The following is a 19,822-nucleotide window of genomic DNA, read 5'->3' on the forward strand; positions in this document are numbered from 1 at the left end:
TCAGCGCTGCCGCACTTTGATTGACAATTGCGTGGTCATGCAACATTGTACCCATATGAAATTTTGATCATTTTTTTCTCACAAATAGAGATTTCTTTTGGTGGTATTTAATCACCACTGGGCGCTTTACTTTTTGCGCTATAAAAAAAAAATGCAAAAAATTTGAAAAAAAAAAAGTTTAATTGTTTCTATTATAAAATTTTTCAAACAGGTATTTTTTCTCCTTCACTGATGTGCGTTGATGAGGCGGCACTGATGGGCACTGATAGGCAGCACTAAAGGGCACTGATAGGCAGTACTAATGAGGTGACACGGATAGGCGGCACTGATAGACAGCACTAATGAGGTGTCACGGATAGGTGGCACTAATATGCAGCACTGATAGGCGGCACTGATAGGTGACACTGATGATGGGTACTGATAGACGGCACTGACTGGCATCACTGCTGGGCACTGACTGGCGGCACTGACTGGCATCACTGCTGGGCACTGACTGGCACAACCCCTGGGCACTGACTGGTGGCACTGACTGGCAGCACTGCTGGGCTGCACTGGTGGGTGGCACTAGTGGGCAGCACTGGTGGGTGGGCACAGGTGGGTGGCACTGGTGGGCACAGGTGGGTGGGCACAGGTAGGTGGCACTTCTGGGCACAGGTGTGTGACACTGCAGAGTGGCACAGGTGGGTGCACTGCTGGGCACAGGTGGGTGATCTGCTGGGCACAGGTGGGTGCACTGCTGGGCACAGGTGGGTGATCTGCTGGGCACAGGTGGGTGCACTGCTGGGCACAGGTGGGCGGAGCTAGTGGGCACACTGCTGCGCACAGGTGGGCGGAACTTGCGGGTGGCACTGCTGGGCACCGATCATCAGGGCACTGATCATCAGTGCCCTGATGATCGGTGCCGATCCCCGCTCTGACAACTGCAGGGGTTCTCGGCAGTACTTTCCTCACGATCTGACAGCGTGAGGAAAGTGCAGCCGAGAACCGGCACTTGCATTTCCCTCTGATCAGCGTGTCATTGGACACCGCTGATCAAGTGGTAAAAGGCCGCTGTGATTGGCCTTTTACCACATCACGTGATCAGCTGTGTCCGTAGGACACAGCGATCACGGAGATCGCCGGGTGCGCGCCCCCTGGGGTGCGCAGGAGAGCGCGTTCTGGGAGGACGTCATATGGCGTCCACTCAGAACTGGCCGGCCGCAGTTTAGCCGTCATTCTGCGGTCGGCAGGTAGTTAATAAGTGATTGAATGTTACTGGCTGGCGTAATCAAGGCTTTGGATATCATTTTATATCCTTTTTCATCTTTCTAAAGTTCCATTACCTTGTTACACAGGTCTGTTGACAGTTCTTTTCTGCTCCCCATGGCTCAGTGTCTAGCCTGACCAGTGCATCCACGTGAGAGCTAAAAACTCATTGACTATTTATGATCTGACACTATTTGTAATTTAAAAAGCCCCAGATGTGGGAAATTAACCTTTAATTGCCATTTTAATCCGTGTGTGTCACCTTGTGTATCTGTACCAGAGGCGGACTGACAACTCATGGGGCCCCCGGGCAATAGGGGATCATGGGGCCCCTGTGTCCTAGTCCACACTCAAACCACACCCAAAAAGGCCTATGAAAGGTACTAGGGGAATCTCATGGGCCCCCTACTGACCCCGGGCCCTCGGGCAGTGCCCGAATGGTCAGTCCGCCCCTGGTCTGTACCAAGGCCAAACATTCCAGGGGATGGAGACTTGTGATCTGGGCCATTTTGCCGATTTCTGTTATCATGATTTAAAAAGGAGCCAAACAACTCTGTGATAATAAATGGCTTCATGTGGTCCCTATCTTTATATAAAAGACCTTTTTTTGGCAGGATCAATCACATTTTTAATATCAATGCCAAAAGTTCAGGACTGCTGCCAGGGTATGCACACTTTTGAGCACAATTGTATATGTAAGGGTTTACAACCACTTCATACTCCATTCAGCGGCTTTCCTCCCACTCTCAGTGATCAGACTCATGTCTTTTTTTTCTTTTTTTTTTTCTTTTTAGCAAGTCACAAGGTGAGAGGCTGCAGCAGGGGCTGATATGTGTCAGACATTTGTTGATCACCGCCAAGAACTCCATAGACACCAGAAGTTACATGGTGTGGCCATCTTTGAGCCAATATCTCAGTTCAGGAAGCAAATGGTGACCCTGGATGATGCCTGAACAAAGATGGCTCTGTCCTTCTGGAGAGAAAAGCAGATGAAGGCATTGTCCAGAGTATTGTGATCGCTGTAAGGGGTTATGAATAGCTGGAAGTGTTACACTTGGCGGACATATACTTACCATGAGCTTCTTTATATGATGTTTACCTTCACATTTGGTTTCCTTTGCAGGCTCTGGCCTTTCCGGACCAGATGTATGAAGCCGTCTTTAACAAAGGCACAGTGAGCAGCAAAACGTCCACCCGCCTCTATGGAGGAGCCTTGTTCAGTGAGTATTGCTGGCCAGTTTGCTCTACAGGTGAAACTCGAAAAATGAGAATATGGTGCAAAAGTTCATTTATTTCAGTGCAGCAACTTAGAAGGTGAAACTAATATATGAGACTCATTACATGCAAAGCAAGATAGTTCAAGCCGTGATTTGTCATCATTGTGATGATTATGGCTTACAGCTCATAAAAACCCCAAATCCACAATCTCAGAAAATGAGAATATTGTGAAAAGGTGCAATATTCTCGGCTCAAAGTGTCCCACTCTAATCAGATAATTAAGCCATAACACCTGCAAAGGGTTCCTGAGCCTTTAAATGGTCTCTCAGTCTGGTTCAGTAGGAATCACAATCATGGGAAAGACTGCTGACCTGACACCATCACTGACACCCTCCATAAGGAGGGAAAGCCTCAAAAGGTAATTGCAAAAGAAGTTGGATGTTCCCAAAGTGCTGTATCAAAGTACATTAATAGAAAGTTATGTGGAAGGGAAAAGTGTGGAAGAAAAAGGTGCACAAGCAGCAGGGATGACCGCAGCCTGGAGAGGATTGTCAGGAAAAGGCCATTCAAAAGTGTTGGGGACTTTCACAAGGAGTGGACTGAGGCTGGAGTCAGTGCATCAAGAGCCACCACACACAGACGGATCACCGGAATCCCCAGAGGAAATCCCGCACGGGGAGAACTTGCAAACTCCAGGCAGGTGGTGCTGTACTTCTGAACGCAAAACATAGCATTTTTGGTTCTATAGACGTCAATGGAAATGCTACAGAAAAGCATGTAGTGCGCTTTCGATGCATTTTTGCCGCGTTTTTGATGCCTTTTACATTTTAAATCTGCCTAGCAACAAGAAAAATCAAAAATAAAACAAAATGCCTCAAAAACGCGTCAAAAACACAGCTGCAAAAACGCAACGCAAGGCAGAAATGGGTCAAACGCAAACTGCATGTCTTTGGAGTGTGGGAGGAAACCGGAGTTCCCAGAGGTAAACCCGCACGGGGAGGACTTGCAAACTCCAGGCAGGTGGTGCTGTACTTCTGAAAGCAAGACATAGTGTTTTTGGTTCTATAGACGTCAATGGAAATGCTGCAGAAAAGCATGTAGTGTGCTTTCGATGCATTTTTGCCACGTTTTTGATGCCTTTTACATTTTAAATCTGCCTAGCAACAAGAAAAATAACAAATAAAACAAAATGCCTCAAAAACGCGTCAAAAACGCAATGCAAGGCAGAAATGGGTCAAACGCAAACTGCATAGGTGGGAACCAAGCCTTAGACAAGATCCAATTAACCTCCCAGCATGTCTTTGGAGTGTGGGAGGAAACCGGAGTTCCCAGAGGAAAACCCGCATGGGGAGAACTTGCAAACTCCAGGCAGGTGATGCTGTACTTCTGAGCGTTTTTGGTTCTATAGACGTCAATGGAAATTCTGCAGAAAAGCATGTAGTGTGCTTTTGATGCATTTTTGCCACGTTTTTGATGCCTTTTACATTTTAAATCTGCCTAGCAACAAGAAAAATAAAACAAAATGTATCAAAAACGTGTTGCGTTTTTGCAGCTGTGTTTTTGATGCATTTTTGATACATTTTGTTTTATTTTTTATTTTTCTTGTTGCTAAGCAGATTTAAAAAGTAAAATGCATCAAAAACGTGTCAAAAAAGCAACAAAAGCACACTACATGCTTTTCTGCAGCATTTCCATTGACGTCTATAGAACCAAAAACGCTATGTTTTGCGTTCAAAAGAACAGCACCACCTGCCTGGAGTTTGCAAGTTCTCCCTGTGCGGGTTTTCCTCTGGGGACTCCGGTTTCCTCCCACACTCCAAAGACATGCTGGTAGGTTAATTGGATCCTGTCTAAGGCTTGGTTCCCACCTATGCAGTTTGCGTTTGACCCATTTCTGCCTTGCGTTGCGTTTTTGCAGCTGTGTTTTTGATGCAAGGCAGAAATGGGTCAAACGCAAACTGCATAGGTGGGAACCAAGCCTTAGACAGGATCCAATTAACCTACCAGCATGTCTTTGGAGTGTCAGAGGAAACCGAAGAACAGGGAGAACATGCAAACTCCAGGCAGGTGGTGCCGTGGTTGGGATTCAAACCAACGACCTGAGTACTGCCAGGCTATCCGGCTTACTACAGATCATAGTTTGGACTTAATAAAAGCAGACATGACACAAGTAGAATGCAATCAGTTTTCATCTGTCTGCAGTCAAGTTAGTTTACAGCTGATTTCTGATTGGTGGATATAGTTTCCCGCACCCAGGGGCGGACTGACCATTTGGAAACTCGGGCACTGCCTGAGGGCCCGGGGTCAGTAGGGGGCCCAATGAGATGCCCCTGGTACCTTTTTCATAGGATTTTTTGAGTTTGGGTAAGGACACAGGGGCCCCATGATCCCCTATTGCCCGGGGGCCCCATGAGTTGTCAGTCCGCCCCTGCCCGCACCCCTTTATTGCCACCCCCCCCCCCCTTATGACTGTTTAATAAGCTTTTTTTGGTGTTCATTTACAAAGTAATTATCTAATAAAATCTTTGTTGCTTTTCAGGCATCTCATTAATTTTATGGAATTCCATGTACACGGTAGAGAAGGTGATCATTCGCTGGACGCTACTCACAGAAGCTTGTTACTTCAGCATACAGCTTATCGGTGAGTTCCTATCCGGTCAAAAAGGAAAATTCTACCTGATTTTTTTATCTTCTAAATCCCAGAATGAAAGTGGTTGAACCCAGTGATGTGACTGGCCTCAGGTGATACAGAGATGAAACAAATCCTCCTACATAAGTTGTACCTGTTTATCTGCTGCACTGTCTTCTCTACGCACTTTTAAGGCTGCAATCACAACTGAGCGATTTACTAGCATGTTTTTTGGGTTTTTTTGAGAGTTTTTAGAAGGGTATTACAAGCGTTTTACAGCTTCAGGCGCTTTTGTTTAGCCAATAGAAAGCACTAGAGCAGTGGTTCTCAAGCTTTCTAATGCTGCGACCCTTTAATACAGTTCCTCATGTTGTGGTGACCCCCAACCATAAAATTGTTTACCCAGTAATTATAATTCATGAAGTGTCATTTTACCTCCAATACTGCTGCTTTCAGCACAGTAGCTGCTTTCAGCACAGTAGCTGCTTTCAGCACAGTAGCTGCTTTCAGCACAGTAGCTGCTTTCAGCACAGTAGCTGCTTTCAGCACAGTAGCTGCTTTCAGCACAGTAGCTGCTTAGTAGCTGCTTTCAGCACAGTAGCTGCTTTCAGCACAGTAGCTGCTTAGTAGCTGCTTTCAGCACAGTAGCTGCTTTCAGCACAGTAGCTGCTTTCAGCACAGTAGCTGCTTTCAGCACAGTAGCTGCTTTCAGCACAGTAGCTGCTTAGTAGCTGCTTTCAGCACAGTAGCTGCTCTTTACACATCAGAAATATGTGTTTTCCGATGGTCTTAGGCAACCCCTGTGAAAGGGTCGTTCGAGCCCTAAAGGGGTTCGCGACCCACAGGTTGAGAACCACTGCACTAGAGGGAGGAGAGGGGGATGGAAATTAGGGATGGAGGTCTGCTGTTTGGGCAGAAAACGAGCGACAAAATGCTTGTAAAATGCTCATATCACACGTTTTCAGGTGTTTCTATTAAATTCTGGGGCCAAAAACGCTTGTAATCTGCGAAAAAGAAGCTTTTTGTGCGACAGGCATTTTGCTTCCCGCAAGAGAACGCTCATTTGTGAACAGGGCCCATTGAAATGAATGGGATTTGGCTTGTTGAGTGTTTTTAAGAGCAACAAGCTTCAAGTAGAAAATCGCTCAGATGTGAATTGGGCCTTAAACACACCGATGAAAGGATTTTTCTCTCGGCTCCAGAAGGCAGGGAGTGGGGATCTGATGTCACACACTGCATAGCATAGAGCAGGGAGCTGATTGTAATCTGAGATCTGAGTGGAGGACTTAGACGCACACCTTTCTGCACAGTCTTGTAGGGAAACGTGCACAGCTGAGGCTGTCAATCACCTGTTTTCTGCTGGAAAGTTGGGTGGGGCTATTTCCTAGCAGAGGAATGTGGGAGGAGTCCGAAATCACACTAGGTGATTTGGACACTTTTTATAGAAGGATAATGGCGGTTTTCATATCGGAGGTTTGCAATCATTTTATTGCACTGTAAGATTCTTATGATTTTGTAGGAGTCTTCCTATGGCTTGCTGCAGGTGGACATATAAACGCCAGCCTTGCCCTGGACGAGTCTGGGTTCGGTTTAGTACAGCCAAAGTCCCGCTACACCTAGGAGTTTATTCATAAAGCATTGTTATGGCTTTATGGGATCCATACCGTGGCTTCAAAAATCAAACCAATCAAAAAATACCAAACATACATCGGGCTAAGTTTAGGTAAATAAAAAAAATCAGCACAAGGGATGGTGCTTACTTTTAATGTGATGTGTCCCTTGTGCTGGTGTCATCCATCCTTGTTGAAATCTAAAAATCCTTTTCCCACCATTACCCCCCCCCCCCCCCATCTGTTAGTGCTGCAGGGGTTAATATGAGCATATGAGCACTGGACCTGTCGCTGGCACCCCTCAAAAGTGTCGGCTATGCCTGTCCTTTCCACCCCCTTCTCCATTCATTGTAGCTATGCCTATGGCTTCCTTCAATGAAAAGCGCTCTATGAATGGTGGAGATGGACCCTTCATTAGCCACCTGTCCTCCATTCATTGCAGCTATGTCTATGGCTTCCTTCAATGAAAAGCACTCTATGAATGGTGGAGATGGACCCTTCATTAGCCACCTGTCCTCCATTCATTGTAGCTATGTCTATGGCTTCCTTCAATGAAAAGCACTCTATGAATGGTGGAGATGGACCCTTCGTTAGCCACCTGTCCTCCATTCATTGTAGCTACATCTATGGCTTCCTTCAATGAAAAGCACTCTATGAATGGTGGAGATGGACCCTTCATTAGCCACCTGTCCTCCATTCATTGTAGCTACGTCTATGGCTTCCTTCAATGAAAAGAACTCTATGAATGGTGGAGATGGACCCTCCATTCATAGAGCACTTTTCATTGAAGGAAGCCATAGATATAGCTACAATGAATGGAGGAGGGGGTCAAAAATGGAGAGGGGAACCAGAAGATTACCGTTACGGGGGAATTGGGGTGGGCAGAGGACAGCAGATTTTAACTTAAGTCAGCAGCCACCAGCACAAAGGACACCTCTCATTAAATGTAAACTTTTCCCCTAAACTTGGGCTTTCATCAGAGAGAACTCAGTAGGAAAGTGAAACCTGAATACCCGTCCTGCATTTTACAGCGCATTCATAAAGTTCAGGTCATAGTATGGTGTAACCCAGTGAAGTACAATGAAAAGGGGATCGAGAAAGCCGCTCTGTTTTAACTGAGCCCCTTGGCCTACCTGTTCCCAAAAAATGTCACCACAGCATACGGACTTTGCCAGCTTAGTCTTTTAACAAATCAAAAGTCCTGAGTATGTGTAGATGTCACGTGGTACTTGCTGCTGCAGTGGTAGACCAGGAGACTGTCCTCTGTGCACCTTTCTAAGGCTGGTTTCAATTTGTTTCCCAACGTTGGCCTTAACCCCCAGCCACGGAGCTTAGCCTGTGGTATTCCTTCACCTGATCTTCTCTCCATTGCTGACTGGTCATGCCTTGTTCTACACTGTGTCACTGTGTATTGTTGGCCATCTCGGTAGAGGCAGGGCTTTGCTTCCTCATGTCAGCCTCCAGCAAGGAGAACAGGGAGCAGCACAGCAGTGACATCATCAGATCTTCTGAGACTAGCAGTCAGAGGCAGCAGAGCTTTAGATCTCACACTGCAGGTGTACGGCTGTAGACAAAGGAGTGCCTAGGCATACCTACATATGAGGAAATGTACTGTTTTTCAGGTGGCATTCCAGACCAAATGTACAATTTCTGTGGTGTACTGCTGAGTCATTGTTCACATTTTCTAGCTGTTCCCTATAACATTGAAAATTCATTTTCTCAGTTCAGGTCCACTTTGACCTGAAAATTAGGATTAGAGGGATGCACGGAAGAGACTTGTCTGGCTAATAAAGTAATAGCAGGTACCATAGGGTGTCTGCTCTTAGAAAGAACATTTACTTTTGAAAAATAAAATAGCTGGTATGTTTGATTTAAAGCTGACCTGTGTGATTTATTTATGTATTTTTATAGACCATCCACTAGAGCAGCCTTTCTCAAAAGTGTTAAACAGAGGAACCATTGAAGTCCTTTTCAGGTCTTGAGGAACTCTTACTAAAACCTAATCATTAGTGGACAGTGAAAAATGTCCTACATCGGTGGTCAGTGAGAAGAATGCCTCTTACATTGGTGGTCAGTGGGAAGAATGGTCCTTACATTGGTGGTCAGTGGGAAGAATGCCCCTTACGTTGATTGTCAGTGGGAAGAATGCTCCTTACGTTGATGGCCAGTGGGAAGAATGTCCCTCACTTTGGTGGTCAGTGGGAAGAATGTCCCTTACTTTGGTGGTCAGAGGAAGAATGTTCCTTACATTGGTGGCCAGTGGGAAGAATGTCCCTTGCATTGATGGTCAGTGGGAAGAATGCCTCTTACATTGATGGACAGTGGGAAGAATGCCCCTTACATTGGTGATCAGTGGGGTGAATTACCTTACTTTGGTGGTCAGTGGGAAGAATGCCCCTTATGTTGATGGTCAGTGGGAAGAATGCCCCTTATATTGGTGATCAGTGGGAAGAATGCTCCTTACGTTGATGGTCAGTGGGAAGAATGCCCCTTATATTGGTGATCAGTGGGAAGAATGCCCCTTATATTGGTGATCAGTGGGAAGAATGTCCCTTACATTGGTGGTCAGTAGGGTGAATTACCTTACTTTGGTGGTCAGTGGGAAGAATGTCCCTCACTTTGGTGGTCAGTGGGAAGAATGTCCCTTACTTTAGTGGTCAGTGGGAAGAATGTCCCTTACTTTAGTGGTCAGTGGGAAGAATGTCCCTTACTTTAGTGGTCAGTGGGAAGAATGTCCCTTACTTTAGTGGTCAGTGGGAAGAATGTCCCTTGCTTTGGTGGTCAGTAGGGAGAATGTTCCTTGCATTGGTGGTCAGAGGAAGAATGTTCCTTGCTTTGGTGGTCAGAGGAAGAATGTTCCTTGCTTTGGTGGTCAATGGGAAGAATGTTCCCCTTTCCAGTGGAGATCAGTATGCCACCCCTACAAATAGCTGAAACGATGATTGTCTTTGTCGCTGGCTTTTCCAAGTGTCGCTGGTCCTGGAACTATGCAGGCACCATCAAATGGGAGGTCAATGAGACACAGCCCAAGGAAACTATGGAGGCACTCTGGCTGAGAATGGCTGCACTAGAGGATACACAATACAATGCAGTTTTTTTCCTGTGTAAAGATGTTTTTTCCATGCTGTAAAAATATTTAGAAAAATGGATTGTGTCTCTTAGAGTAATGGTAGGGTTGGGGACCTCAAGATGGGCCTCTGATAGAAGGTCTTCTAGGGAATGCTGGGGGGGGGGGGTTTCACCCCAGAGAGATGAATTCACTCTGCATCAAGTTGACCTTAAAACATGTCACCTCACAGTATTCGCTTCTTCTCCCCCATACAGTTACTACAGTGACGGTGATCGAGAGTGGATCTGCCACCATGGCTGCTGCTGTCCTCCTCAGCTGTTGTCTCCTCTTCGTCCTTGTCAGCATCTACTTCTACTACCAAGTTGGCCGCAGGCCCAAGAAAATATGAACTTCCTTTATTTCAAAGGGGGGCATTGAGTTTCCTTTTTTTTTTTTTTTTCTCCAGAGAACTCTCACCGACCCGCAAGGGTGTTGTAACAGTTCAAAATCTGGAACAGGGAAACCAAGAACTGTAACCTCCCACAGCCTCCTTGGCTTTCATGCCTCCACGGGATATTGTCAGCGCTGTGTAACAGATCGCTCCGCCGTGTAGTGTAGATTGGACAGGCGATTCCCGTTTGCCATGGCTGACACGCAGCATGCACAGTACCCATTATGTTTTTAGCTTACCCATTCTTCCTTTGTATGACCCCCCACCCCTTTTGTGTTCCCAACCCGTAGTTGCCACTTGGCTAGTTCGGCATGATTCCATGTTTTTGGGGTATTTATCCATTATTATCCAAACAGTTGTGGAAAAATCTTTTCACTGCCCTACCCAATTTTTTTTTTTTTAAATCACGAAGTCATAGTTGAAAATTTGCTGCCTTTAGATCTCTACTGCCACTCTTCTTTGCTTCTCAATCAGAAAGCCTGCTAGCGCTTTGGCTGTCAAAGCAGTGCCTTGTATTCCCCTCTGGCAGCCAAGGGGTTAAACATTCCACAAGCAAAAAGAATGTCCCGGATAGCAATTCTGATCCGGCGCTATCGTTTGCTCGGATTGGAGGAAATCACTGCCTTAACGCCTGAGGAACGCGAGTGCAATCAGCTCAATACTGCCTCACCTGCCAGGTTTGGGGTACTACAGGGAAACACTTTGGCTTTGGATGAGCTCATCTTATTAGAACTGATATCCTTTAGAAAATGTTTTGATTTTGTTTTTTTGTTTGTTTGTTTTTTTCTTTTGTTTTTTTTTTTTCTTCCCCCAATGGATGCAGATTCACTTTGGAATGACACGGAGAATTGACAGACGAGGCACGCTTCCTGTATCCTGGAGGAAAGTATTTCCACTCCGATTTGGGTGGCAGGATGTTATTGTGCAGAGCAGGAAATATGGAAAGGAAAACGACCACACCGCTAATTCCCCGGAGACCTCGCTGCTGCTCGCCGTTGATTTATTAAGACCATTTCCGTATAACGTTTTTAACCTGGACTCCCTTTTGGTTGAAAACAGGCAAAGGCTGTCGGCGTCCGGTTAAAGCATTCCTCCGCCTCGGCAAATGTGATTCTCTAAGACAATGTGCTGTGTACCTAACACCACTTACCTGATTTTGTTCTGATGATCTAGCAAAGTCCTCCTGTACGGAGCCCAGGCCGGCATGGGCCTGTGCACCTCTCTGAATTAGTTTCACTTTGTTGCAGGGATCTGACTTTTGCTGCAGCTCCAACAACAGCCAACACCCCCTGTTCAATGGCGGCACACTTACCGGACACCGAGGCAGACCCATTGGATGGTGGGACGTGTCGGTAGGGCCGTGGTTAAGGGAGGGTATCACCAGTCCTGTACGGAGCCCAGGCCAGCATGGGGGCCCAGGCAGCTGGGTGAAAGTGAGTATGATCGGCACAGTTTGGGGGGGGGGCAATTACTGGAACCAAGCCAGCATGGGGACCCAGGCACCTGGGTGAAAGTGAGTATGATCGGCACAGTTTGGGGGGGGCAATTACTGGAACCAAGCCAGCATGGGGGCCCAGGCAGCTGGGTGAAAGTGAGCATGATCGGCACAGTTTGGGGGGGGGAGCAATTACTGGAACCAAGCCAGCATGGGGGCCCAGGCAGCTGGGTGAAAGTGAGTATGATCGGCACAGTTTGGGGGGGGGGAATTACTGGAACCAAGCCAGCATGGGGGCCCAGGCAGCTGGGCAAAAGTCAATATGATCGGCACAGTGGGTGGGGGCAATTACTGGAACCAGTCCCCTGTATGGCTCTCTCTGCAGGATCATCTTCTTCTCCCTCTTGCTGGCTTTCAGCTGCTCCAGACAGGGAATCATTTCCAGTAATTGCTTCCCACTCCCCCCCCCCCCCCCCCAATCACCATCCTTGTGCACCATACATTTTCTCCTGCTGCCCAGGCCCCCCCTGTGTGCCCCCACCCCCGCAGTGCTGCCGGCTTCCCTTCTCTCCTTCCCAATGGCCGCTGCAAGCACACAATAGGATCCTTCAGGATGGAAAATGGGAGAAGGATCTGGTAAATATGTCACATTTACCAGCCCCTTGCTTTCCTGAATGAACACAATAAGTGATCAGCACTGATCAATCACTGTGTCCATAACTGAAGCATAGTAAATTGTGTTTGTTTTGGAGGGAGGGGGGGGGGGGCTGTCAGGTTGGCTGTATGGGGCCCCGTGGTTTCTAACAGCTGCCCTGCATGGCTGCAGAGCTCGACCTGGAAATCAGGACCCTTGTAACAAAGTGAAACTAAACCAGAGGGACTCAGAGGTTGTATCAAGGCTCTTGCGATCTCTTTTTTTAGGACAGACTTTTATCCTGTTAGAATTTTGATATAATACAATATAGTTCACTTTAAATCAGCCAATGGCTTAGGTTTTTCAGAGACTGGGTTTGCAAGATCTCCGCCCTCAAACTACAAGGTCTTCGAACCTTCTGCAGCCATTATGAATATTGATCTGCCACCTGCTGGTGAAATTTGGTATTGTGGTCCAACCCTAAAATGCAACAGTTTTGTAGTAAAACAACGGAATCTCAGCATTTGGACTTCAGTCCGGCAGTAGTGGGATGGGGGGGGGGGTCTTGCCATTTACAAAGGCGGCTGTGTTAGCTGGGGACCTCTCTACGCTACATTGAGTATAGAATATAGTTCACTTCAAATCAGCCAATGGCTTAGGTTTTTCAGAGACTGGGTTTGCAAGATCTCCGCCCCCAAACTACAAGGTCTGCGAACCTTTTGTGGCCATTATGATTATTGATCTGCCACCTGCTGGTGAAATTTGGTACTTTGGTCCGACCCTAAAAGTTTTGTGGTAAAACAACGGAATCTCAGCATGTGGACTTCAGTCCACCAATATAGGCAGTAGTGGGATGGGGGGGGGGGGTCTTGCCATTTACAAAGGCGACTGTGGTAACTGGGGACCTTTCCACGCTACATCAAGTATAGAATATAGTTCACTTTAAATCAGCCAATGGCTTAGGTTTTTCAAAGTGAACTATATTCTATACTTGATGTAGCGTGAAGAGGTAGCGTGAAGAGGTACCCAGCTAACACAGCCGCCTTTTTAAATGGCAAGAACCCCCCCCCCCCATCCCACTACTGCCTATACTGATGTACTGAAGGCCAAACGCTGAGATTTCGTCATTTTACTACAAAACTGTTGCATTTTAGGGTCAGCCCACAATACCAAATTTCACCAGCAGGTGGCAGATATCAGATCAATAATCATAATGCCTGCAAAAGGCTTGCAGACCTTGTAGCTTGAGGGCGGAGATCTCACAAACCCGGTTTCTGAAAAACCTAAGCCATTGGCTGATTTAGAGACCGGGTTTGTGAGATCTCCGCCCTCAAGCTACAAGGTCTGCAAGCCTTTTGCAGCCATTATGATTATTGATCTGATATCTGCCACCTGCTGGTGAAATTTGGTATTGTGGTCCGACCCTAAAATGCAAGGTCTGTGAACCTTCTGCAGCCCTTTATAAAGGTTTCCCTTACTCCCTTTTGGACTTTCACTTTCTGCTGTATTCTCCATAATTAAAAAAACAAAAAACAAAATGAAAAGACCTCTTCTGTAGAAGAAAATGTTGCCATTCATACTATGACGTTGCAGTAACATATGGTTTACCGCAACACACATTAAATGCATTGGCGCGTTGTGGTGATGCTCATCCTGAAACACATTGGGGCAAACATCCCAACATGTAATTCGCTGTCAAACAAAATGGCCCATGCAGTATTTTTGGCAGCAGGCTAAGCTGCAGGGCACGTCAGTTGCCAAGATGCGTTGGGCGCAGGGGCGGACTGACAACTCATGGGGCCCCCGGGCAATAGGGGATCATGGGGCCCCTGTGTTCTTGCCCAAGCTCAATAAAGCCTATGAAAAAGGTAGCAGGGGCATCTCATGGGGCCCCCTACTGACCCCGGGCCCTCCGGCAGTGCCCAAGTTTCCAAATGGTCAGTCCGCCCCTGGTCGGGGGCCATTCAAATTAATGTGCGTTTTGGTGTCGCAATGCCATAGTGTGAACGGGCCCTAAGGGGAAAAATCTGGTGGGAGGCCTCACCACTGATTTCTTTAAAAAGCCAACAGGTGACCCAACCCCTAAAATCCACCTGTACTTGAAATATCACTTTTGCCTGGGCAGACTTTTTTTTCTTTTGTAACTTTTTGTAGTGGCTTTTGTGTTCTAATTTCCTAGTTCGGGGTCTATGGATGTACCACCCCCCACTGCTACCAGACCAAGAACAACATGGAGATGGCTTCTTTCCAGGAGCGGAGTGACAACTCATGGGGCTCCCAGGCAATAGGAAATCATGGGGCCCCTGTGTACTTGCCCACACTCAAACTACACCCAAAAAAGCCTATGAAAGGTACCAGGGGTATCTCATGGGGCCCCATACTGACCCCGGTCCCTCGGGCACTGCCCGAGTGGCTAAATGGTCAGTCCGCCCCTGCTTATTTCTATGGGTCCCATACGGACTGCTGAGGCAGTGACTTCAGCAGTATGGCAATCTTTGCAAGAGGGGGATTCAAGGAAAACGGAACTTTCCATATTTGATTGGGACCCCTCCTATAGCAACGGAGGGATGTCGCACCTTCTACAGACCCTTGATTTTCTCCCTGCTGAGTTTTTCATTATTTTCAATATTGATCTGACATCTGCCACCTGCTGATGAAATCTGGTATTGTGGCGCGACCCTAAAACACAACAGTTTTTTGTATTAAAACAACTGAATCCCAGCGTTTGGACTTCAGTCCACCAGTGTAGGCAGTAGTGGGGTGGGGGTCTTGCTATTTACAAAGGTGGCCGTGTTAGTTGGGGACCTCTCCATGCCACATCAAGGGAATGTAATCCAGTAAGGGACTTCTATTAGGGACCAATGACTTAATGGACTTCACTGTGTATTACTGACAGGTACACTTTAAACCTTCCTCCCCCCCATCACGATATTGTGATTTTGTGAAGACTGTTGTATTTTTTTTTTTTTTTGTTTGTTTGTGTTTTAAAACTTAATACCTCAGTATCTTCCATAATAAAATATGCATTCAGCAATTATGTACTTCTCTGGGAGCTCGTTATTATTTCATTTTTTATTTTATTGTATTTTTGTGGACAATTTTAATGCATTTGCTATTTTATTGGCTGTACTTTTGTCTTGTTGGTTTTTTTTTTGTGTGATGTTTTGAAATAGCGTTTTTTGTCTGATCTATGCTGGTCTTTAAAACATTCTAACAAAAAAAACCCCCAAAAAAACAAACAAAAAAAATATAAAAAGAAAATATAAAAAAAAAATATAAAAAGAAAATATAAATATAAAAACAAATTAAAAAAAAAATTTATAAAAAAAAGAAAAAAAAAAAAAGAAGGGCAGACTTGATGGACTACTCGGTCTTTTACTGCCGTCACCTTTATATGTAAATAAGTGGTCTCCAAACTGTGGATTTGGCCCTTTTTGCTTTTTTTTTATTTGACCCTTGGGTTACTATTCCAGCCATTGCCACCCACAAAGGAGCACAATTATTCCCAATGACACCCACAAGGGGGCACAATTATTCCCAATGACACCAACAAGGGGGCACAATTATTCCCAATGACACCAACAAGGGGGCACAATTCCTCCCACTGATACCAACAATTCGGCACCATTCCATCCACTGACACCAATGAAGGGGTGCAATTTTTTCCAATGACATCAATGATGGGGCACTGTTTCTCCCACTGACACCAACAATGGGGGACTATTCCATCCACTGATACCAACATTGGGGCATAATTCCTCCCACTGACCCCAACAAAGTGGTGCAATTGTTGCCAATAACCGCAACAATGGGGCATTATTCCTTCCACTGATACTAACAATGATGTACCATTCCATCGACTGACACCAACAAAAGGGGCGCAATTGTTCCTACTGACACCAAAGATGGGGCACTATTCCTCCCACTGACACTAACAATGATACACCAATCGATCCACTGACGCCAACAAAAGGGACATAATTGTTACCACCGACACCAGTGATGGGGCACTTTTCCTCCCACTTACACCAACGATGGGGCACTATTCCTTCCACTGACACTAACAATGATGCACCATTCCATCCACTGACACCAACATTGGGGCATAATACCTCCCACTGACCCCAACAAAGGGTGCAATTCTTCCCAATGTCACAAACGATGGGGCACTGTTCCTCTCGTTGGTATAAGTGGGTGGAATAGTGCCCCATCATTGGTGTCATTGAGAACAATTGTGCCCCTTTATTGGAGCCAGTGGGAAGAATTATGCCCGGATGTTGGTGTCAGTGGATGGAATGCTGCCCCATTGTTAGTGTCATTAGGAGGAATAGTGCCACAACAATGGTGCACCCTTCCATCAACTAACAATGGGGCAGCATTCCATCCACTGACACCAATTTTGGGTCATAATTCCTCCCACTGACCCCCCCCCCCCCCCAAACAAAGGGGCTCAATTATTCCCAATGCCATCAACGATGGGGCACTATTATTCTCACTGACACTAACAACGATGCACCATTCCATCCACTGACACCAACATTGGAGCAAAATGCCTTCCATTGACTCTAACAAAGGGGTGTAATTGTTTCCAGTGACACCAGTGATGGGGCAATATTCCTCCCACTGACATAAGTGGGAGCAAACAATACCCCATCTTTGGTGTCAGTGTTGGCTGGAGCACATTATCTGTTCTCTTTCGGGTTTCACCTGTTGCCTAGAAATCCATAAAAGGATATGAAGTCGCTTTTTAATGTTGTTTTTTTTTGGGGGGGGGAGTTTACTTTTTCCATGCAATCCCAATGAGTTTGTTTGTCTGTGGAGAGCCAGCAACGCTGCTGAATCCAAAAGCAGTGACACCCACCCTCCAGTGTCCATAAAGCGTTGTCAGATCTGAAAGAATTCACTCCCACCAGCCACACACAGACAATCACCAGAGCGGTACTTGCATTGAGATGAATTAGAAACTGTATCCAGATAATAAGAGCAGTGGGATGGGTGGCTGCAGTGCCTTTCCTTCTGCTTTATGGGGGTTCAAAACTCAAATGTTTTTTTTTTTACCTTAATGCATTCTATGCAGTAAGATTAAAAAAAAAAAAAAAAAGAAAACTTCCCATACCCCAGCTCCCCCCCGCCTGCAGCACTGCTGCTCTCACATCCTGGTCTCACAAGAGACTCAGCAGCAGTAGCCGATGATTCCCAATGCGCTCAGTCAAATCCTATGAGGAGGGAGTGGGAGCATGGGCAAGCCACACTGTGTCTATAGATGCACACAGCACAGCTTGAGAATGCGCTCACATGGGTGCCCCCTCAGTACATGGATTTCTAAAGGGCCACTTGAAAGAAGGAGTGGACAGCGCCAGCAGGGACTCCACAGGAGGTAAGGCTGACCATACATTATACAATGTTCTTGAGATTTTTGGTTTAGATTTACCAAAAAACATATAATAGGAGGTCAAACCTAACAATGCTTTCAATTGTATCCAATTAGGCAGGTTCTTGCACTACATAGTTGACGGTAAATCTAAAGGAACTTTTTTTACCTATATTTGTTTTTTTGATATATACTACTTTTATTTTGCTTTCTTATTTCCTTTCTTTATTTTTTCTTTTACACTATTACTTTTATATCTTTATTATTTTCTTTTTTTAATTGATTTCTATTTATTTTTCTTATTTTTTGTCTTCTATTTTTAGATTTCTCTTTTCTTTCTAAATGTATATTTTACTTTTCTCTTTTGCCTCCCTATATATTATTAGTACTCCCATCCTTTCATTTTTGTATTTATTTTTATATATCATTATTATTATTTTAAGAATAAATATTTATTTTATTCTTAAATATTTATTTTAAGAATAAAATAAGGAAAAACATATTTTTTTAAGAATAAAATAAGGGAAACAAATATTTATTTTAAGAATAAAATAAGGAAAAACATATTTTTTGTTTCCCTTATTTTATTCTTAAAATAATAATATTATTATAAGTATAAAATTATTTTATTCTTAAAATATATATTATTTTTATCTTTTATTCTTAAAATATTTATTAAAATACATTATTATTTTACAAATAAAATAAGGAAAAAATATTTTAAGAATACAAAAATATTTATTTTATTCTTTAAGTAAAAGAATAAAATAAATATTTATTTTTTTAAATTATTTTAAGAATAAAATAAATATTTTTTTTATTCTTAAAATAATTTAAAAAATAAATTTTTTATTTTATTCTTTTACGTTTATTTTTTAAATTATTATATTCCCTTGCACAGAGCAGGTACGTATAACATCTTTAAACAATCCTTTACAATCTAAATGGACTTTACAATCACTTTTAAATCTATATTTTGCAAAAAGAAAAAAAAAAAGTTATACTGCATTCTTTCATAATACAGTGTTTGCAGGGCAACCGAGCTTTGTACTAAGGAAACTTAGCACTGCCTCCTCATTTTCTGGTTGCCTTGAACTAAAAATTAACCCTCTTCATGAAGTGGGAAGTAGGGGAGGGCATGCCTCCTCTGAGATATTTTTCCATTTTGGCTGTAGTAAGGTTGTAATAACCCCTGTAAGTTGTTTTGTTTTTTTTTTTTGTTTGTTTTGTTTTTTTTTTGTTCTTTCTTTTCTGTTTTTTTTTTTTTTCCTGTTCATCTGTGTCTCATTGTGGAGATTTATCTTCACTTCTTGTCCCATAGCAAAACCAGGAAGTGAGAGGATATCCCTGCTACTGAATGGAATCCACTGCAGGTCACCAAAACCAGTGTCCCCATTGGAAAATGTCCCTCACTTTTCTAGGGACAACTCTTTTTCTCTTTACATTCAGTGATAATGGCAAACAGGATAAATAGAGAGGGTGAATCTTCCTAACACAGACAGCAAAAAAAACCTAATTCTTCTCAATCTATCCAAAACTTAAAAAAAATAGCAGGTTAATGACTTCTAGTGTACCATCTGCTGGCTGCAAGTGGTAATGCACACACAAAAGTTACAGGTCCTGGGTGTGATCCAAAGGAAAAATAGAGGTGACGTATCAGGAATTCACAGACACTTCAAGGAGAATTTAATAAAATATAAAGAAATGTGCAACCCCCATATTTTGTGGGTTGCATATTCATCAAGGTCCACCCCCCCCCCCATACATTCCCTATAAGGCGGGTTAAAGCATTGAAAAAGTGATGGCTTTACATTCTCTTTAAATGTATACTGTAGGAATAGCAAATTAAATGCCAAAAAGTCAAATTCCCCTTCAAATAACAGAGTCAAACACCAGCCCGCTATTACTTCACTTTCACAATTTTATTTAAATTTTTTTTTGTTCTCTTTTATTTCGTTTTTTACACAAATAAGAAGTGCTCAAATGTCCTGTTCACCTATTGCCAAAAGAGAAAAAAAGAGTAGCAAGTCTTCACAGGACAATGTAGCTTTTTTTTTTTTTTTTTACTTATTTCATATAAACAAAGTTACAAAATTAAAGTCTTCAGCCTTCCAATGTATCCAGATCCTTCTGGTAGAGATGCAGCTCACGAGGTGTCCTGCTAGATGGCGCTGCAGGAC

At 44.3% G+C, this 19,822-nt stretch overlaps 1 protein-coding gene across 1 annotated transcript in view; it reads left to right on the top strand.

Annotated features, from left to right (window-relative positions):
• Positions 1–12,616, top strand: part of TP53I11 (tumor protein p53 inducible protein 11) — a 48,855-nt gene extending 36,239 nt beyond the window's left edge. The window contains exons 4-6 of the mRNA XM_089666865.1: positions 2,369–2,465; positions 5,003–5,104; positions 10,027–12,616. Coding sequence (XP_089522991.1) covers positions 2,369–2,465; positions 5,003–5,104; positions 10,027–10,160 — 333 coding nt within the window. The 3' untranslated portion in view covers positions 10,161–12,616. The remainder of the gene's footprint in view (positions 1–2,368; positions 2,466–5,002; positions 5,105–10,026) is intronic.
• The last annotated feature ends 7,206 nt before the right edge of the window (positions 12,617–19,822 follow it).

Source organism: Staurois parvus, unplaced genomic scaffold (assembly GCF_062004578.1).
Source record: "Staurois parvus isolate SC_StPar_1 unplaced genomic scaffold, SC_StPar_1.0 ptg002879l, whole genome shotgun sequence".
NCBI lineage: Eukaryota > Metazoa > Chordata > Amphibia > Anura > Ranidae > Staurois > Staurois parvus.